At 47.1% G+C, this 21,979-nt stretch overlaps 1 protein-coding gene across 3 annotated transcripts in view; it reads left to right on the top strand.

Moving 5' to 3' along the window:
* The first annotated feature begins 641 nt into the window (after nucleotides 1-641).
* Aldh1l2 (aldehyde dehydrogenase 1 family member L2) overlaps nucleotides 642-21,979 on the top strand; it is a 40,316-nt gene continuing 18,978 nt past the window's right edge. Inside the window, exons 1-11 of one of the 3 annotated variants that reach the window (XM_075954558.1) lie at nucleotides 642-818; nucleotides 8,271-8,415; nucleotides 9,048-9,282; nucleotides 11,682-11,847; nucleotides 13,557-13,658; nucleotides 13,827-13,916; nucleotides 16,287-16,421; nucleotides 17,645-17,770; nucleotides 18,144-18,235; nucleotides 18,958-19,105; nucleotides 21,722-21,841. In XM_075954558.1, coding sequence (XP_075810673.1) covers nucleotides 771-818; nucleotides 8,271-8,415; nucleotides 9,048-9,282; nucleotides 11,682-11,847; nucleotides 13,557-13,658; nucleotides 13,827-13,916; nucleotides 16,287-16,421; nucleotides 17,645-17,770; nucleotides 18,144-18,235; nucleotides 18,958-19,105; nucleotides 21,722-21,841 — 1,407 coding nt within the window. In that variant the 5' untranslated portion in view covers nucleotides 642-770. The remainder of the gene's footprint in view (nucleotides 819-8,270; nucleotides 8,416-9,047; nucleotides 9,283-11,681; nucleotides 11,848-13,556; nucleotides 13,659-13,826; nucleotides 13,917-16,286; nucleotides 16,422-17,644; nucleotides 17,771-18,143; nucleotides 18,236-18,957; nucleotides 19,106-21,721; nucleotides 21,842-21,979) is intronic. The other 2 variants (XM_075954556.1, XM_075954557.1) reach the window with 2 other exon arrangements.

The following is a 21,979-nucleotide window of genomic DNA, read 5'->3' as shown; positions in this document are numbered from 1 at the left end:
AATCCCAGCACTCAGGAGGCAGGGGGCACACTGATCTCTGTGAGTTCAAGGCCAGCCTGGTCTACAGAGCGAGTTCTAGTACAGCCAGAGCTACAGAGAGAAACCTGTCTCGAATCTCCCCCTCCCCCCCAGAAAAAAAAATTAGCAGAGAAAGGATTTATTTAACTTGGGAGTCTAGGTTATTATCCATCATGGTCTGGAAGGCAAGGGGAGGAACCTGAGGCAGAGAAGGGGGGGAGGAAAGAAGGGAGGGAGGGAGGAAGGGAGGGAGAGAACGCGTGCAAGCTTACTGTAGGACCCAGCCCATAAAAGGGTGCCACCCACAATTAGGTTGCATCTTCTCACTTTAACACAAGAAATATTCCATCTAGGCAATCCCTTTTCCAGGCCAGTTTACCTTGTGCCAAGTTGTTAAAGAAGAGTAACCCTCGCAGGGTGTCCAATGGATCATTTTAAGGTGCATCTCTCTTCCTGACTCCGAGAGATCTGAAGGTCCCACCTCTGGTGAACACCTTGGTTATTCATGGAACAGAGGCGGAGTCCAGGTAGCTTCCAAGAGCTGCCCGGGCAGCTGGGCACCAATTCGTTTCCAGACTGCTCCGGGTCACGTGGGAGGGGGCGGGAGCAGGAGCTCTGCCAGCTGAGGGGCGGGACCTGCCAGTTGAGGGGCAGGGCCGTGAGCAGAGCTTGGATTGAACATTCTGCAGCCCTGGTGCCCACTCCCAGCGCCTGCCTCCCGAGCCCGTGGCAATCGCGCGCTGCTCTTCATCATGCGGTGGCCGGGCAGCCAGGCGCTTCGGCACTTCTCCACCGGTCAGGTGAGTCCAACCAAAGCGAGCATCCACGTCCTGGTCTTGCTTTCCAGACCTCAGGGGCTGCAGGGTCAGCGCGGCGGACGCTGGGGTGGGCAGTGATGCCCAGATCTTACAAGATGGGACCGCATCATTTTTCATACTGGGAGACTTCAGAGAAGACTGCTGCGGTATCCGGGATGGGGATTGTCAAGTGAGCCTTTGTCTCTTGCGGGGAATGAGTTGCAGATGAGGTTACTGAATGTGTCAGGTCTGGCTGGGATGACGAGCTGGGGAATGACAATGGGTAAAGGAACAGGAGCTAGCATCTGTTTTCTTCCGTTTTGCATTTCAACCGAGAGGTTCCCTGGCCCCGACGTGAACGGTATAAGATCGGGATGATGAATTAGAGTGAGCACTAGGCACCAGCCTTGCACGGTCTGTCAGATGCGACCGTGACTCAGGCAAGCTCAGCACTGCAAGCAGGGACTGCCTGGTGCTTCCCACCGAGTCGCAGCGGCCAGATTTCCAGGATCACCCAGCACTGCTGGAGTAGCCACGCTGGAACGTTGTTAAACTGCGGGAGTAAGAATCCCCAGCCGTGGCCCAGCCCTCAGGCTTGAGATTGCATCAGCGCTTCTAGAAACGGAACGGGAGCCGACACGTTGCAAGTGGCTCAGCCTTCAGCACTTGGGTGGGCCTTGGGAGAAGAGCCTTTCTGAGCCTAGACGGTTCAGGCTGTTCAGGCCAAGGAAAGCGGTTACCCTGTGTACATAATCTCTTTTGTAAGCAGTGCGTCCTAGCTGTGTTATAAAGGATTTTGCCCCATTTGTTTTACTCTGACAGTGCCATATGTAAAACAAGTATATGGCAGAATCTTGAATCGTGCTAAGAATTTGTCCCTGGTTTTCATTCATTTCAAAGTTTTCTGTCTCCTAGATAAACTCAAATGGTCAGAATTCATCTTGCTCCTTAGAATGAACTCTAGTGATTTCGGGGAAGAGTCACAGTTACCTGCCTGCCTGGGGCTTTTCATTGCTCAGCTGGGCTGCCCTTGGACCCTTCCTTAGCTTCTTCAACCACTCACAAGACAGCAAGGGGCTGTCACCTCACCGGCCATTGTCACCACCTGTCAGTGAGCTGTTGGAAAGCTGAAGGGAAGGAGTTTCGAAGGATTAGGATTTCCACGTAGAGTTACAGAAGTTTTCAGTAATAAAAACTGAACAGACCAGGTGACAGCAGAAATAGAAACAAGGCTGGGGGAAGCAGCAGGCTGTCCCAGGGGCCCACTGTCCCCAGGGGTACATGTGGGAAGGTGGCCACGGAGAGAGCTTAGAATCAGGCAGAGTTCTGCATGGTCAAAAGGTAAAGATAATCTAGATCACCTCCTTTGGACTGTGATCCGCTCCCTAAGAATTATTTTAAAATAAACACACACAGCTAATAAGAATACAAAATGGTACGACCACTTTGGAAGCTTGCCAGTTCCTTTTTTTTTTTTAAAGATTTATTTATTTATTATGTATACAACATTCCTTCCATGTATGTTTGTATGCCAGAAGAGGGAACCGGATCTCATTATAGATGGTTGTGAGCCACCATGTGGTTGCTGGGAATTGAACTCAGGACCTCTGGAAGAGCAATCAGTGCTCTTAACCTCTGAGCCATCTCTCCAGCCCCGCCAGTTCCTTTTGCAAAATTTTTCAATCACATTTTTACTTGAGGCGGTGACATGCCGTAGCACACATGGAGAAGTCAGAGGACAATTGTCAGTGAGTTGTTCTTTCCTTCCCTCTTGTTGGTCCCCAGGCTTGGCAGCAAGTGTCCCTACCAGACGAGCCTTCTTGCTGAGCCATTTGGTATAGTGCTAAATGGTATCTCCACCACAGGATGCTGCCTCCACTCTATCAGCTCTTTGTTTGTTTTCATGGTGTTAGGGATGGGGCCGGAGCCTCCCACGGGCAAAGCACACCCTGCACCCTGAGTTATAGGCTAAGCTCCACACTTCTAGGTACCTATTTATCCACAAGAAATAAAACCTGTGTGCAGATATTTATAGGGTGTTTCTATAACCATCCCTAATTGGAAAGATTGTTCTCATCGGGTGATAGGATAAACAAAATGTAACAAAACCATGGATATAATGGATTTTACCTTGCATGGGGAGAAAAGAACCACAGGAGTCCACACTGGGAATGAAACTCAAATATGTATGTTAAGCATATGAACCCCCCCCCAAAGATCTGGATAGTCACAGATCTGACATTTTTGAAAGAGGATCTAGAGACAGAAGAAGTCACTAGATCTCAGGATCACTAGTAGGAAGGAGCAAGTATTGGTGGCATAGGGAAATGGTAGTGAGTGCTGGAACGTCCGCTGGTGTGGCAGTGCCTATGTGTTCCGGATTCATAGGCATGAACACGAGTACATAAGAAAGGGTATGTCTGGTTGCATTTAGTGAGTTTGTGTTAGTCTGTTTGCTGTGGCTATTATAAAATGCAGGAGGCTAGGGACTTTATAAAAAGAGATTTCTCTAGCTCTCAGTTCTAGAAGCCCAGGAGCATGGTACCAGTATCAGCTGGGCTCTGGAGAGGCCTCAGAGAGATGACATTACAACAATGGGGACACACTGGAGAGTGGAGAGGATGCATTCCCCTCTCCTGAAAGTCAGAAATGTTAGTTCCCTCTCTCTCTCTCTCTCTCTCTCTCCTCCCTCCCCCATGCTAAGCATCCCTCTTCAGGCATCACCTCCTGACAGGCCTCTGTGTTGACATTGACATCTTGAGTTGAAAAAAAAAACTATGATTTTTTTTTTTTGTGTGACAGTAGTAAGGCACGCCTTTAATCCCAGCACTCGGGAGGCAGGGGCAGGCGGATCTCTGTGAGTTCGAGGCCAGCCTGGTCTACAGAGAGAGTTCCAGGACAGCCAGGGGCCAGGACAACAGGGGCCAGGACTACACAGAGAAACTCTGTCTGGGGTGACTGGGAGGAGGGAGGGGAGAAGGGGGAGACACAAACATGTTGCGGGGTGCTTGGGAGCTGGCTCAGAGGATCAGAGCACTTGCTGCTTTCACAGACGATGGGAGTTGATTCCCAGCATCTGTGTGAGGGTCCATGCAGACTTCACAGCCAGTAGGGTGAAGAGCAAAACTCGCAACAGTCTGATTCAGTAACCTGACCAAATCTAGGGCTTCTAGGGTCTGACACAGATCGTTTGACTTCAGCCATGCGTAAGCACGGCCCAGTTTTGGAGGAAAGCATTCAGAGAACAATTAGCTCAGCCCTGTGGGTGAAACTGTTGACTTAGAAACAACGCTCAAGATGAGGTCTGGGAGACGACCGGGGTAAACATAACGGCCGTGGGCCTCAGGACTGCCCTGGCTCTAAGATGGCATAGAAATTACTTAGGCTGTAAAGTACAGTGACATCGCTCACAAAGATGAGTTTTATGGCCTAGAAGTGATGTTCAAGGGTTTTTTGGGGAAGCAGGGCAGCGGGGAGTCCGGGATAAACGAACAATATTCTGGGGGATACAAGGTAGCCTCTCCCAACATGTAGCACAGGATTCCCAGGTTGTAAACCACATCCCCCTTAACATCATTCCAGGAAAACAACTATGTACTTTGTTCCATGGAAGAGATAAGTTATGTGTTTAACTTTCTTGGCCTCTCCAGTGCTTTTCTGTGTACACAAGGATTTTTTTTTTACCCTCTGCAAGTAACCCTGTTCAGCAGCTCGCCACCACCTGTAACTCTGAGACCATCACAACACTCATGGCATAAACCCATGCAGTCACATACACATTAATAACGTGAAAATAACAACCCTTTGAAAAGCATTTTAAAAAGTGATGAGGCTGAGGGGTGTAGCTAGAGGCACTGGTCTGCCATGTACAGCAACTCAGCTTTGACCCCCCAGCACTGAGAAAAAAAATCAGAATGACAATGGATATGAATGCCTTCTCTATGCTATGATGCAATAAGGAAACCGAGTTGCACAAGCTTGTCGCTGATGTCTTAGATCTTGCGTAGGTTCATCTCTATCTGAAGCATGACACGCTGCTCCTGCTCAGGTGAGAGCTTGTCACACTAGCCAGAGCCTTTGCACACTCCAAATGCATCCTGGGAGCACACTGAAAAGCAGCTGTTATTTTCCCTCTCTGCTCCATTTTCAAGCACGAGAGGCACGCCTCGGAGCCGGCACATGCCTCGACAGAGCTGCCCCAGAGATGGGCTAACCCGGGGAGGAATCCACATCACCCTCCTGCCCACAGTCACTCAGGGATTCCCACTGTCTTCATAATATGGTACAAATGACTGGAATCGATAAAGCTCTCTGCAGCTCCTGTCTTGATTGCCGCTTGTCAGTACTCCATGGCTCCCCATTCTGGACTCTACCATTTCTTCATTTCCCTCTCCCGGGAACTCCCCGGGGGTCTCAAGTAATCCTCCCTCCCAACTGATGAAGTCTCCGAGGACAGGGACCACTCTTTCTATGCATCTTGTAGTATGGGGTGGGGGGTCCGAAAGGGAAACGAACACCGAGAACAAACAAGAGCATCTTCCTGGTGGATTCCGCCAGCACGGACCAGTCAGCACTCAGACTGTACTCAGAGACACAGAAGCAAGAAATATCTTAAGTTCAGTCTTCTGGAATCCTGCGAATTCACAAATAGACTTACAGTCCTGGAATCTGAGCGTTTCCCGGCGTTAAAAACTCACGTTGGGCTTGGGTGTGTATGGGGGAGGCTCTGTAGTAAAATGCAAGCTTCAGGTTGAAGGCTGCGCTGTTGTTCACAGCATCAGAGAGAGGGATGGGGTGCGGAGTCACCCACCACGCTCAGAAAGCGGTCAGTGAATGCAACATGGTTGCTTTAGAGACTTTCTCGGCTGATCTGGAACTGAACTCCAGGTAGCCAGGTGACAGTCAAGTCGAATGTAGAAGCACACTGCATTGAAGGACGAGGACTCTTGACTTCTGTGTGCTTTGAAGTTGTCCATGCCCACCCCACTTTGGTAGGTAGTGTTGGTTGTCGGACCAAGGGTCTTGCACATGGCGAACAGATGCTCCCCCAGAGAGCTACAGCCTGGCCCCTCTGTGCATTTTGAAAGCAGAGTTTAAGATGCCTTAAAATATCTGGCATTAACAATTGTGTGGGGCGAAGTTGAAATTTTTGTAAGGTGGCCAATGGGAAGATTCTGGTTTTGCCCTAATTATAGGATACAGAGTTAAAATAGTTATGGAGCATTTTTAATTTTTCTTGGTGTGTGTGTGTGTGTGTGTGTGTGTGTGTGTGTGTGCTGGCCAGAGGTCAACTCTGGTTTGTTCCTTGGGTACTCTTTACTTTGGTCTGTCTGTCTTTCTTTCTTTCTTTCTTTCTTTCTTTCTTTCTTTCTTTCTTTCTTTCTCTTTTTTCGAGACAGGGTTTCTCTGTGTAACAGTCCTGGCTGTCCAGGAACTCACTTAGTAGACCAGGCTGACCTCAAACTCACTGAGAACCACCTGCCTCTGCCTCCCAAGTGCTAGGATTAAAGGTGTGTGCCACCACCACCTGGCTGGTTTTATTTCATAATTAACTGTGTGTGTGTGTGTGTCCTTTGTGTGTGTGTGTGTACCCACAGAGGTCAGAAGAGGATTGGATCCCCTGGACCTGGAGATGGTCCTGAGCCACCACCTAACACGGGAGAGGGGAACAGAATACGGGTCCCCTGGAGGAGCAGTAAGTGCTCTGAATGACCAAGCCAGCTCTCCAGTGCCCATCTACCTTGTTTTTGAGACAGGGTCTCTCATGGCCTGGAGCTTGCCTATTCAGCTAGACTGGTGGGCTAGCAAGCTCTAGTAATCCCCCTGCCTCTTTTTCCTCAGCACTGAAATTACACATGCATGCCCCCATATCCAGTTTTTTCAGTATTAAATTTTTGAGCATTTCATACATGAGTACCTGTGTTGGTACTCCTCCTTCTCTCCCTCCAACTCTTCCCATGTGCCACTTCAACTATTATTGTTACATACATGTGTGTGTGTAAAACCTTCTGAGTCCATACATGTGTGTGTAAAAGTTTCTGAGTCTATACGTGTGTGTAAAACCTTCTGAGTCCATACGTGTGTGTGTGTGTAAAATCTTCTGAGTCCATACGTGTATGTGTGTGTTTGTGTGTGTGCAAAAACCTTCTGAGTCCATTTAGCATACATGCTTAGGGCTGGTCACTTGGGCTTTGAGGTGCAGGCATTGTATTATAGTTGGGGCTAAGCATCCCATGGCCAGTTCTGCATTTTAACCAATCATGTGGCTTTTTATAGTTATCTCCATCCACTATGATGAGGGGCGAGAGCTACACTTATCTGTGGATACAAGGATGAATATTTAGGATGCAGTTGGGACTCAGACTAGTTTAGTAAAGAGGCAGTGCTGTAGGGTCTTCTAAGGTCGACCACCTCACTAGCCATGGGGAGTTGGCTAGGTTTATATTACCAGCCATAAACTCCCTATTTAGAGGGTCTTAAGTCCTTGCCCAATCAAGCTGTTGGTTGCACCAAGATGTGAGCACCACCATTGCACCTTTCGGGATATCCTGACATAATGATTGTTGTGGTATGCAAATGTCACAGCTATTGTTGATTTTCTCCCCTGGCTGCTGGCAATGCCCCCTCTAGTGCTATGAAAGTTAGTCCTCAGGGAAGGGGCTGTACCTGGAGGTTTCTCTCCCGCCCGCCAGTTCCCAAATAACCACTCTGAGGATTAATATTAATTACAAACTGTTTAGCCGATGGCTTAGGCTTCTTCCTGGCTGGCTAGCTCTACATATTTAAATGAACACATTTCGAATAATCTGTGTATCTCCATGAGCCCTGTGACTTACCGGTAATGTTCTGGCATCTTAATCCTCCGGTGGCTGCTAGCGTCTCTCTGGACTCTACCTTCTTTCTCCCTATATTCGGATTGTCTTTCTCACCTGGCTATATTCTGCCCTGCCATAGGCCGAAGTAGCTTTATTCATCAGCCAATAAAAGCATACAGAAAGGTATCCTGTATCAAGAGGCGTTGCAGCCAAATCCAGCTTGATTTTTCTGAATCCTATATCTGAAGTACATGGCATTTTCAGCAATACGGTCTAGCCTTCAGCTTCTGAGAAGGAATCAAGGGCAACAGTAACAGTGTTGTTTTGGGAGTTTTTTGGACTCCCCTGAGCAACAACTTGACAGAAGGTTTCTCATGTCTGAAACGGTGGTTTTTGTTAGAGTCTAGTTTTCGGGAGCATTCTTACCCCAATTGGCCAGCAGGACTGCAAGTCACTAAGTAGCCCAGGCTGGTCTTGTACTAGCAACCCTCCGGTCACCATAGCAACCAGACTAATCGTTTTGTGTTGGAGGTCTTGGAACTTCTGGTCCTTGAGTCATCTTACGACGTTTCCCGCCATCTGTCATCCAGTGTTTTCTGCCCACGACATCAGCTGCCACCATTACCACATTCTTTCACAGGTCTACTTCAAAAACAAGCTGAAGTTGGCGCTTATTGGCCAGAGCCTCTTCGGAAAGGAAGTCTACAGCCACCTCCAGAAAGAGGGCCACCGAGTAGTGGGGGTGTTCACAGTTCCAGACAAGGATGGGAAGGCTGACCCTCTAGGTGAGTACACCTGGGAACACTGGGTCAAACCCTCCTGCCGTGGCTCCTGGAAATGACCTAGGATGGATATACAGAGGGCTGACATACATACACAGGTATACACACACACACACAACATATACACACACCAAATGAGTGAATAAAAATGTAATGAAAGAGCCGGGCGGTGGTGGTGCACGCCTTTAATCCCAGCACTCGGGAGGCAGAGGCAGGCGGATCTCTGTGAGTTCGAGGCCAGCCTGGTCTACAAGAGCTAGTTCCAGGACAGGAACCAAAAAGCTACAGAGAAACCCTGTCTCGAAAATCCAAAAAAAAAAAATGTAATGAAAGTCAGTATCTGAAAATATGATCTACTCACCAGCCTCTGAACGCATTATGCTTTTAACATGTAGATGCACGCTAACACATAGATGCACGCCAACACATAGATGCACGCCCCTCTAGAAAGACGGGCGAACCTGATACAAACGACATCCAACTCTAGTCACGGTCCAAGTTCCCCTCCGTGACACTTAACCTGTCAAAGTTTTGTGAAACTGTGATGTTACCGTGTGGGAATAGAAGAACATGACCTGGGGGGAAAAATCCTCTTCATTTATTTATTTATTTTTATTCATTTATTTTGTGCTCAGCTTTGGCTGCAGAGAAAGATGGGACCCCTGTGTTCAAGTTCCCTAGATGGAGAGTCAAGGGTAAAACCATCAAGGAGGTGGCAGAAGCCTACCAGTCAGTGGGCGCCGAGCTCAACGTGCTCCCCTTCTGCACACAGTTCATCCCCATGGATGTCATTGACAGCCCAAAGCACGGCTCCATCATCTACCACCCTTCCCTCCTTCCCAGGCACAGGGGCGCTTCTGCCATCAACTGGTGAGACTTGGAATAGCAGCAACGGTGGCTGTTCCCACAGGCTGTGTTTTGTATTCCCTTCATGATGCAGACACTGGGGGAGCTTGGGGCTGGAGAGATGGCTTAGTCAGCAAAGCGCTGTGTAGACAGACGTTTCTATCCCACCCGTCCTGAAATCATTCAGTCCCAAATAAACACACAGAGGCTTATACCAATTATAAACTATTTGGCCTATTGGGTCAAGCTTATTTCTAACTACTTCTTACGACTTAAATTAACCCATGTTCAGCCGTGTGACTTGGTATCTTTTCTCAGCAAGGCATTCTCATCTTGCTTCCTCTGCGTCTGACTGCTGATTACATCTCTGCCGTTCCTCTTCCCAGAATTCTCCTCTCTGGTCGCCCCACCTATACTTCCTCCTGGCTACTGGCCAATCAGCATCTTATTACTACAGTCTTTGTAGTGTCCTAGAGCGTTATCCCACAGTGGTACTGTGCATGGACGAGGACCCGAGTTCAGAGCACTCGTACCCACAGAAAGGCAGGCGTGGGGGCTCTGTAATCCCAACTCTCTGGAGCTCATTCACTTGTCAACCTGGCTGAGCCAATGGGCTCAAGGCTCTGGGAGAGTGGAAGATACCTGGCGTCACTCTCTGGCCTTGGCATGTGTGTACTCCATATGCACACATCTACAGAAACATGTGAATATAGCATGTGTGCGCCCCACACACACACCTAGTGTGCTTGTAGTGTCCTCATAGATTGCTTGAATTGTGTGAACTCCTCTGAGGTCTGGAAACACTACATGATGTGGGACCGGATTTCCCAAGGATGGCCTCTGGCTATTAATTCTGGCTGTAACCAGGTCACTGCACTTCTGTGGTCAGATGAATGAGATCAGTTTGATCATGCTGGCTTACGGCAGGACTTCTTTGCACTTTTGACATCTACTTTAACGGTCTTCACAGTGTGTGATGCTCTCGGGATTTTTTCCCCTTTTTATGCAAAGGATCTCAAGTACATTTAGGAAGATGTGAGTCACTTTAATCTGCCTTCCTTATCATCCATCCCCTTCCTTTGACTCAAAGTTCCTCGAAGAGACGGTCCAACATCCTCATGTCTGTGTCAAGCATAGCTCCTGGCACTCCCTAAGCTCCTAACACCACAGCACCCATGCCGAGGCTGAACTGGGTCTCCCCGCTATGTCCACCTTCATTCTCCTATCTGCCACCTTCCTGATAAGCTTGGCATTAGCTATCGAGTATATAAAAACATCTACGTGTGGATTAAATGGCTGAAAAAAAAAAAGAAAATACTTGTTGTTTAAAAGTTGATGCCAGGAACTCATTTTCTTTTGGTCTTATAAATAATAGTAGTAGATATCTTTGCATTTGAATCTTTTCTTTTTCATTTTGAATTATTTCTATATGCAGAATCATTGGGAAAGAGCATATGAGTATTTTCAAGGCGCCTGGCAGTGTAATGCTAATTCCTCAATATTTCTGAAAACATTTAGCGCTTGCTTACTTGATCACTCAGAGAAATACAGATGATTCAGAGAGGGGGCTAAGGCTGGGGAGACAGCTCAGAAGTTAAGATCACTTGCAGCTGTTACAGATGTCCAGAGTTTGGTTCCAGCACCCACATCAGGTAGCTCTCAGCAGCCTGTGGCTTCAATCCCAGGGGATCTGATGTCCTCTTCTGGCCTCTGTGGTCATCTGCACAGACATGGCATGCACTCACAGACATATGCATAAAAATCATAATAAATCTAAAAAGACGATTTAGGGCACTGCTGAACAGACAGTTTGCAACCTCTCTGTGTGTGCCTGTGCTCTGATATCAGCATTAGGCGTTTCCCACGTAGCCCATGTATTATTTGCATTATAAGCCACTGTAGAGCTAAGTATTTCTCTCAGTCTAGGCTGTATACAGCATGCAGTATGAACAGCTGATTTTACCACCTGACTTTTATTAACTAGAGCTAATTCTAACCTTGAGTGACATTTTACTCTACGATGCAGCCTAAATCAACCACCGGTTTTCCTTGCACGTTGTGCTGGGCCATCTGTTTTAGTCTCCACTCTGTTCTAACACATGACCAAGCAGGACGTAGGAAGGACAGGCAGGGATGGAAATTACTCAGTCCCAAAGAAGAGGAAAACTGCCAGGGGCGGCAGTAAGGCCGGATTCTGACGCCTTTTAAGAGGCACCACCAGCCGTTACTGCAAGACATAATGCAGATGCATGGACAGGGACCGTGGGGGGTCGCCTGCTGTGAGCTCTGTTATCAACTTCTTGGGCCACTTACTCACTACCCGTTTTTTCCATTGCAATTCCCCTTTCCTTTAACGTGACGAATTAATTCTTGACTTGACACAAGCAACCACCATTTTAAGTTGAAACCTCTTCTTTCCACAGGACTCTGATCTCGGGAGATAAGCAAGCTGGGTTTTCTGTTTTCTGGGCAGATGATGGTTTAGATACAGGACCTATCCTTCTTCAGAGAGCATGCGACGTCAAACCCAATGACACAGTGGATGCCCTTTATAACCGGTTCCTTTTTCCCGAGGGAATCAAGGCCATGGTCAGTATAATTACACCACTAACACCAACGTAGGAAACCTCTAAGGCTGGAGGGCTGTTTGTTTTTCGTCGAGAGTTTGCTAAGCCAGGCGTGCAGGCACACGCTTGTGACCCTCGGTGGCTCACGCCTGTAGTGTCAGTGTGAGCTTGAAACTCACTCTGTGATGCTGACAAGAAAGAAAAGGGGACGGACAGGACGACAGCCAAAGTGTCCCATCCTTTTTGTTAAATACCTGAATCGTCAACCCTGTAGATAATGGCTGATTATAAGGAAGTATAAAGAATCTTTCAGTTTTTTTATCTGAGTAACAGACTTACTGTAAAGGTATTTTACTTAGTCTACATAACAGAGTGAAATATGATGATTGATTTAATCATTCAGATGTGCTCAGGATGGAGGAGAAAAACTCCGAGCATACATATTGCCCATGAAGTAAAATATTTTGTCCATAAACATATCCAGAGATTCAGCAAGTCATTTGGTTGTCCTCTCCCCCCCACCCCCAACCAGAATTTGGTAGGGAAAGCAGCCAGGTTCTACTAAGTCACCACTGATGTGAGGGATAATTGAGACCTTTGTTTATGTCACTTAGTGATCAATTCAGAGGGTCCTTGGTGTTACAGAGACTCATCTGCAATTCCTGTTCTACCACTTACACTTGATGCTTTGAACAGACAGCCAGCTCCTCAGCCTCTATGGCCTTGGTTCCTTCCTATGTAGATTGTGGAAAACACTATCTGGCTTGTAGAAGTTAAACAACATCATTCGTGTAAAGAACCTAGCGCACGGCAGGTGCTCAAAACAGAACATGATAATCCAAACAGCACACAGGCACACGGGGACGTCCCAGTGAAGTGTCAGGAAAGAGAATGTAGACACACCCCAAAGAAGTGAAGTCACGGTGGCGAGCATCACCATGACAACACAACAGCCCATTTCCTCCCGCCCTCGCCCTCCCGTCTTTCTGGGTTGAACTTGAGGCCTTGCAGATGCTAAGCATGAGCTTTGCCCCTGAGCTCCACCTCCAGCCCCAACAAGAGTCCATGCTTCAGTGCAGGTTGATCTTGGGAGTGGGCACGCCTAGTGGGCACGACATCCTTCCAGGCATGTCGAACCTTTCGCTGTTGTGAAATGACACTGAGATCTACAAAGTTCACACTCAAAAGATGTGCAGTTGTATTAGCAAAAAAGAAAAAAGAAATCAGCCGGATAGGGTGACGCACGCCTTTACTGCCAGCACCGGGGAGGCTGAGGCAGGAGGATCTCTGAGAACAAAGCCAGCCTGGTTACAGAGGGGGTTCCAGGACAGCCAGAACCACACAGAAAAACCTTTCTCGAAAACAAACAAACACACAAAAAACCCCAAAACTTTTGATGCTTTAAGCTAGTTTATGTATGAAGTCGTGTTTGGTGGCATTCATAACTATCCCTAGCCAAATGTGGCTGGACCTAGAGTTAGTTCTCTGGCTCTTCCTGAAACTCCACAGCTTCCTCATTTGCAAACCAGGAAAGTGGTACACACCTGTCAGATACCTGTGATGTCTCCAGGGGGTAACTTACATAAGTAGCCGTGTGTGTGCCATGGAGGGCAGCTGTCATCACAGCCTGGCTGACTTCTGAGCAGTTCTATGCAGTCAGTCTGTTGGACACAGATTTCCATGCTTTTGTGGATGATGGGGATGTAACATCGGCGATGCTCTCGGCTTTAGGTAGAAGCCGTGCAACTCATAGCTGATGGAAAAGCTCCTCGTGTTCCCCAGCCGGAAGAGGGGGCGACATACGAAGGGATCCAGAGGAAGGAAAATGCCAAGGTACCTACGTCAATAACGCACAGCCAGGTCACAGCCCTCTGCCTTTGAGAAGTTCCCAGTATAGCATTTCCTGGCCTCCAAGCCAGCTGACCCTACGTGTCCCCATGCGTGTCCCTGATGGAGAAAAAGGTTAGTTAGCCCTTACAGTCTTTATTTGTGCCCACCTAGATTTCTTGGGACCAGCCTGCTGAAGTTTTGCATAACTGGATTCGAGGTCATGATAAGGTCCCTGGAGCCTGGGCAGAGATAAATGGACAGGTATGCATTCACGGGATACATTTCCCCCATAACAAGCTCGCTCTCTCTCGCTCTCTCTCTCTCTCTCTCTCTCTCGTCTGTACTACTGGCATTTAAACCCAAGCCTCGCTCTGTGACGAAGGTTAAATGAGTTAATACATGTCCATTTCCTGATATGCAGGAAATACTCAATACATATTAATCATTAGAGCTTAATAAATAATGGAATTTATAGAATGATTTTTTTTTTTTAGTTTTTCGAGACAGGGTTTCTCTGTGGTTTTGGAGCCTGTCCTGGAACTAGCTCTTGTAGACCAGGCTGGTCTCGAACTCACAGAGATCCGCCTGCCTCTGCCTCCCGAAGGCTGGGATTAAAGGCGTGTGCCACCACTGCCCGGCTAGAATGATATTTTTTTTTAAAAAAAAAATCACTGTCCTTTGCTCTTGGTCACTATCCTTTTCTAGTCTTGTTTTCTTGAACTGATCCCCAGAACAGCCTGCACGGCTCACCCCTCATCACCCTGCACTGGAAGGGTCCCCATGTTCCTGAGGGCTCAGTTGTAGAGTGACTGCCTAGCATATACGAAGCCCTTGAGTTCAGCCCTGTCTTAGTTAGGGAGATATTACTGTGATAAAACATCGAGCAAAAGGAACCTGGGGAGGAAAGGGTTTATTTCATCTTACACCTCCAGGAACCGGTCCATTACTGAGGGCCAGGGCAGGAACCTGGAGGCAGGAGCTGAAGCAGAGGCCATGGAGGAGTGCTGCTGACCGGCTTGCTCCTCATGGATTACTCAGCCTGCTTTCTTATAGAACCCAGGACCACACACCCAGGGGTGGCGTGGTCCCTCCCATGGCAATCATCAATTAAGAAAATGCCCCATGACCATGGGAGAGGGGAGAAGGGAGGGGACCAGAGAAAAATATATAGCTTAATAAAAACAGAAAATTAAAAGTAAAAATTTCCCCACAGATATACCTGTAGGCCAATCTGATGGAGACATTTCCTCTATAGAGGTTCCGCTTCTCAAATAACTCTAGCTTGTGCCAAGTTAACAAACAAATAAACAAAAAAGAACCAGGACAGTCCCCAGGACTACAGGCCACCCCCAGGGCCGACACCATGCATGCACACACACATACACACACACACACACCTTTATGATAAAAAGGCTCCACTTTTTCTCTTTTAATCTCAGTCAGTTTGAATGACATACCATATCACCTGGTTGTGCAACTGTTTGAACCTTTTCCTTGTATGTGTATATATGTGCTCCTGTGTGTGTGTGTGTGTGTGCATGTGTGAGGGAGTATAGCGTGTGAGGCCATATATGTGTGAGAACATGTGCATACATGTGCATAAGTGTGTCTGGAGGGCAGAGACTGGTGTTGATTTCCTCTCTGCTTTGGTTTTGAGATATTTTCTCACTGAGCCTGGAACTCAGCAAATGGGCTAGACCGGCTGGCCACTGAGCCCCTGGGATCCTCCAGTCTCTGCCTCCCCAGCACTGGGATTGCAGGCCAACACGATCACACCCCGCTTTTTACCTGGGTGTCAAACTCAGGTTCTCAAGCTTATGCAGCAAGTGCTTGTATAAACAGAGACTGTTTTTATGTTTTCCAGCCGCCCAGAACCAAATAATAACCCAGAAACTGTATTAATTACAACACTGTTTGGCCAATAGCTTAGGCATATTCCTAGCTAGCTTTTACATCTTAAATTAACCCATTTCTATTATTTTATATTTTACCGCAAGGCTTGTGGTTGTTACCTCTTGCTTCTTGGGCAGCTACACAGCGTCTCCCTAACTCTGCCTACTCTTTCTCTCTCTCTTTGGATTTCCTGCCTGGCTATATTCTGCCCCACCATAGGCCAAAGCAGCTTCTTTATTAACCAAGGGTAATAAAACATATTCATAGCATACAGAGGGGAATCCCACATCACACTTGAGCAGCTGAGAATTTCCCCAGCCCCCATCTTTAAGACTTTAAAAAATTATTTATTCATTTTACTTGTACATATGTGCATGCCTGAGTGTGTGTGTGTGTATACCACTTGCGTGTAGCAGCCCTCAGAGCCAGAAGGCATTGGATGCCCTAGAACTGGAGTTACGGTGGTTGTTAAGGGGTCACGTGGGTGCTAACAGGCGCTCTTGACCCTCGAGCCTCTCTCCAGGCATCTCTGAGACTTTGATCACACATTTGCAGAGATTCTCATTTGTCCCCTTTCTACCGATGCTTGGTTCATAAACACACACGACAAAACCGTGTCTCAACGTTACTACACAAATCTGAACTTCGGTGTTTGCACACACACACACACACACACACACACACGCACCGGGCAGTGGCTTTACCTCCCGAGTTCACAGGGTTTGATGTCTTCCTCAGATGGTGACATTCTACGGTTCATCGTTATTAACTAGCTCCCTGCCAGATGGAGAGCCATTGGACATTAGAGGATCCGAGAAGCCTGGCCTTGTTACCAAAAATGGACTTGTTCTTTTTGGTAACGATGGAAAAGCAGTGAGTGTATAAAGTCACTTTTTCTGTCTTCCTTCTATAACCGTAGCTCGCAGGGGATAGTTCCTCCGGCTTTCACTGGGAGGTGGGAGGGTCATGGTGTGTGCCCTGCCTCCCGAGATGAGAGACTTTTGCATGCCCAAGGACAAGGTTCCTCAGGAAGACCCCATGGACCCTCACAGTGAGACCTGGGAACTGAGTCAGAAGAGGGAGACGGGGACCTCTGCTCTTCCACCTGATGGCTTGGGAAGGATAGTTTCCCCTGCTGGTTCTCAGTTTCCCTATCTATAAAGCAAGGAGAGATCCATATTTGTCTCCCCCGTCAGAGATTGAGATGATCCAGTGAAACTCAAGTGGCCTCTTCCATTGTCCACTACTGTTCCCTCCCCAAGCCAGCCCCACCCATGTGGCTATCTCTGGGCCTTCTGGACAAGTTCCCATTAAAAGTATAAAAGGGTATTTGTAGTTTACAGAGCTGTCCCCGCTTAACCATAAATATCGTTAGTTATCATTAAGGATAAATGAATTGTTAATGTTACAACATTTTAGTGCCAGCTACTGCTGGGTCTTTTTTTATTTGTTTGTTTGGTTTTTGTTTTGTTTTGCTTTTGTCTTTCAAGACAGGGTTTCTTTGTGTGGCCCTGGCTGTCCTAGAACTAGCTCTGTAGACCAAGTTGGCCTCAGATTCACAGAGATTCACCTGCCTCTGCTTCCTGAATGCTGGGATTAAAGGCGTGCGCCACCACCTGGTCACTGGTAGATCTTAAACCAGCTCTGCTATTTACTACCCGGGTGACACTAGACAATGAATTTCACTAAGCCTCCACTTCCGCAATAGCAAAGCAGGCACAACAGCATTCATCTCCGTCAGATCCCAGCACGTGTCCACAGTGCACCGCAGTGACTGCATGCTGGCAGCGGTGGAGTGTAGCATCCTGTAGGAGTCTTTGGTCCAGGCATCTGTAACCGCAATGCGAGTTTTCCATAGGTGTACCATTTATCCATTTTGAGATGCATCTGGCCCTAGAATTGACTCTATCCTTTTTTCCTGCCTCCATTAAGATGTCATTTGAGTCCTCTTAGACGCAGGGAAGTAGTTCAACCATATGTTTGTATTATCCAAACAAGCTGGTCTCCACACCCATCTAACACATTAGACTCCGCCTCCCAAAAGCCTCCCTCTCAGAAGGTCCAGATGCTCAGCTCTTTCTCCTGCTGTCTCGTAGCTGGTGGTGAGAAATCTGCAGTTTGAAGATGGGAAGATGATCCCTGCCTCCCAGTACTTCTCGTCGGGTGAGACCTCAGTGGTAGAACTCACAGCCGAGGAGATGAAGGTGGCAGAGACCATCAAGGTGAACGTGCGTTGTCCATAATGAGACTCTTCCCTGGGGAAAAAAGAGACCTGTTTGTAGCTGGTGTAATTATCCTTAGCGCAGTAGAAGCGTGACTTTTTCTCCTGGGACATGGAGGACAAAGGTCGAACCATTCAGAAACCCAGGCTGGAGGTCATTTTATGCTAACGAGAAGGACAAAACCTCACCTATAATTGCACGTCGTTTTTCACGGGACGAGACTGGTGGGGTGGAATGTTCCCGTCCTGTCACGTTTACTGGGCATCTGAGGCGAACAATACCTCCACGTTGCATCTTCATGAAAAGGGCAAAGAGGTCTCTGCCCCGGGATTCCACACGGTCCTTCTTCATGAAAGTGGCCCTTTCTGTGCAGGTTATCTGGGCTCGGATTCTAAGCAACGTCCCTGTGATTGAAGACTCCACAGACTTCTTTAAATCTGGAGCCAGCTCTATGGATGTTGTGAGGTAAAGGCACTTACCTCTGTGAGTACGCATGCATGCGTGCACACACATACATTTCCCTGGGAACGTATTTCCATGGTCACACTCACAGGTCTGGTTATTTATTGGTTGCTAACCAGACTGTTTTCACGTTTCTTCCATGATTCGAATTGTTTGCTATTTTAAAAAATATATTATTTTTTGTTTATGTGTATGTGTACGTGTGTGAGAGTGAGAGAGAGAAAGAGAAAGAGAGAGGGAGAGAGTGAATGCCAGTGTCAGTGTGTGCAGGTACCCAGAGAGTCCAGAAGAAGGCATTGGTCCTCTGAAGCTGGAGTTACAGGCAGTTATGAACTGTTCAAATGGTGCGGAAACCAAACTCAGGTCCTCTGCAAGAGGATGTGCCCTTCACTGCTGAGTCTCACTGCAGCCCTGGGACACTAATTCTTACACCTTACCTGCCCGTGTCCCAATATGACCATTTCCCACTCTCTCCACTCCCGACACCTCTCTCTTATTCACGGAGTAACCAAAAGTATTCATTTCACGAGTATGTGACATCATCAAAGTCAAGAGGATTGGGCCTATAAACTATAATTTCGTGAGTTCTGAGAAAATTCTGATTAGCTTGGTAAGGATTCCAAGACCGTACTGTAGTTATTGTTGTCTACTGCTGACAAGATGCCTGTAGGAATTGCCCATCTCCTGTCGGTCTAACTTGATCATGAGCTGGTTCTCACTTTAAGGCTGGTGGAAGAGATCAGACAGAAGTGTGGTGGCCTTCAACTGCAGAACGAAGACGTCTACATGGCCACCAAGTTTGAGGATTTCATCCAGAAGGTCGTGCGGAAACTGAGAGGAGAGGATGAAGAGGTGGAGCTGGTGGTGGATTACGTAAGTGTCTTGTTGATGCTCAACTCCAAACACTTCCAATCCACTGCTACAGAGAACATGCATATCTGCATTTATACTGATGGCCTTTAGGACTAGTTGTATTGAGATTCTATTCGGGAGTCACACAATTTACCCAGTTAAATTAGCCATTCGGTGATTTTTAGAACATTCACACATTTTGCAACCATCATCAACACTGCTATCTTATTTTAGAATATTTTTATCACTCCGCAAGGAAAGACTGGACCCATTGGTGACCATCTTACGCTTCTCTGCTCACCTACTCTGTATCCAGGCCCTCAGAAACCACAGTCTCTTCTCTGTGTCGATGGATTTGCCATAAAGTAAATATTTTATATAGGTATATGTGGGCAGCATGTGGCCTTTTGTATCTGTTCTCTTCCACCTGACACCTGCTCAAGGTGCACCTGGTAGCAGTTCTCATCACTTCAACTTTCTTTCTGGCCAATACTATCTAACTGTGTGCAGGTACACTTCCTTTGTAAAATCCACGCTCTCTTTTTATAAATCTATTCATCAGACTACATGTGTTTAGACCATTTCCCTTGGGCAGCCGTTATTATTATTCTGATATAAAGCTTCAGGGCGTATGCTTTGACGTGAACACACATCTTGAGTTCTCTTGGGTGCCGTGCTGAGAATGGAGCAGGGGACTCAGACTGTAACCCTGTGTTTAATCTTTTGAGGAACCGCCAACAGCAGTCATATCATCTAGGAATCCCGCCATCAGTGTAATGGAGAGATCTCACTTTTCTCCGCGCCCTTTCTCAAGCTCCATCGCTTGCCTCTCTCTCTTTACTTTCTCGACAGGTGTGTGAGAAAGCACCCCAGTATGGCTTGGGTTTTACACTCGCTAATGGACAGTAATATTGAGCATCTTTTCAAGTATTTGCTGTGCATTTGTTTATTTTTCTTTGTGAAAATGCTTATTCAAATCCTTTGTCCATTTAAAAAATTGGCTCTTTTGATTTTTTAGAGTCAAAGTCCTCTGTCAATTCTGGACACTCAATTCTTATCAGATATGAATTTGTGAATATTTTCTTTTACCCTATGAATGGGTTCTCTGTGTGTGTGCACGCGCGTTTTTTCCCTTTCTTGGTAACATCCTTTGACACAAAACAAACTTTTTTTCCAAGACAGGATCTCACTATGTAGCTCTGGCTGTCCTATAACTCACTCTGTAAACCAGGCTAGCCTCAAAATCACAGAGATCCACCTGCTTCTGCTTCCTAAGAGGAACTACATTCAGTGCAGATGTTTATTTTTGTGAAACTCTTTGTCACTGCGCCTTCTCTCTGTCTAGTCTGGTGTCTCTTTCTCTTCGCCTGTCTTCCTTGATGTGTGAGCCTTTACCATCCTGCTTTGTTTGTCTTACTACTTTTTTAGTTATTTTCTTTCAATAAGCATTTTTTTGCTTAAAAGCAACCTAGGTCAGATTAATACCAACTTAATACCAATAGTACGGGAAAACCACACTGACACACATCTCTGTTATATACTCCTCAACGTGGGCTGTTATTTTTCATATGAATTCTTTCTGGATTTGCTATAAAACCGACCACAGGTTTTCAATTATTGCTTTATATAACTGTCTTGTTTCTGTTTTTAATTATGTGTATGCATGTGTATCTATTTGGCTTTTTTGTTTGTGTGTGTGTGTGTGTGTGTGTGTGTGTGTGTGTGTGTGTGTGTGTGTACATGAATGTAGGTATCCATGGAGGCCACAAGAATGTGTCAGATCCTGCTGGAGCTAAAGTTACAGGCAGCTGAGCTGCCTCATGTGGTTGCCGGGAATTGAACACGGTTCTCTGCAAGAGTATCAAGTGCTCTTAACTACTGCACCATCATCTCCTCACAGGCTGATAGCGACTGTTTTTATAACTCGGGTTCTGAGCTTGACAGAAGCAAGTAGAGTGGTTTCAGTCTCTGCTCACCACCTGGCAGCAGAGCGAACCATGCGGTAGCTCATGTGCAACAGAGCGTAAGGAGGAGAACTGGAGATGGTCCCAGATAAGAGAAAACTTTCCAAGGATGGAAGTGGTGCCACAGGGGCGTTGTTGTGTCTGCTGCTACATGGCGCTTTCTGTGGGTGTGTGAGGAATTTCTTCTGTCTGTAATAAAGAACATCTGAGCTAAGCCCAGGGCAGAACTGCCACCTGAGCGCAACTCACCATGCCTGTCCCTGTCCCGTGACATCCCTGTGACTTGGCCTTTTTTTCCACATCAGTGAATATTTCTTTCTCTCTCTTCCTCCTTCTCCCTCTCTCTCTTCTGTCCCTCCCTCTCTCTCTCATTTTATGGGTTTTAAACTTCCTTTTTAAACTTGTTTATGTGTGTGCGTGTTTTGCCTGCATGTATGCCTGTGGACCATGTGTATACTTGGCCCCCTTAGAGATGAGGAGAGGGAACCAGATACCCTGGAACTTGCGTTACAGAAAATTTGTGAGCTATGCAGGTGCTGGGAACCCAGCCTGGCTCCTCTGCAGGAACAAGTGCTCTGAACCACCGTGCAGTCTGTCCAGCCCTGGAAATACTTCTTCATCACCACCTGCTCTCAAGCTGATAAGCCCAGAAACACATTTGTTTTATTCTCAGGTCTCCAAGGAGGTCAACGAAATGACCGTGAACATGCCATATCAGTGTTTCATAAACGGGCAGTTTGTGGATGCCGAGGATGGGGAGACTTACGACACTGTGAACCCCACAGATGGATCTGTGAGTAATGACAGCCGCAGAGACCACCCGCCATGAGCTTTGGGCTCACAAGGCTGGTCACCAGGCAGGCCCCCAAGCTCCTCAAATACATTTCGTGCATTTCTTACCCCTTCAGCTCTGACACTGGCTACTGTGACC

The sequence above is a fragment of the Microtus pennsylvanicus genome, chromosome 20 (genome assembly GCF_037038515.1).
Source record: "Microtus pennsylvanicus isolate mMicPen1 chromosome 20, mMicPen1.hap1, whole genome shotgun sequence".
NCBI lineage: Eukaryota > Metazoa > Chordata > Mammalia > Rodentia > Cricetidae > Microtus > Microtus pennsylvanicus.
This window is presented reverse-complemented; position numbering and strand designations above follow the sequence as displayed.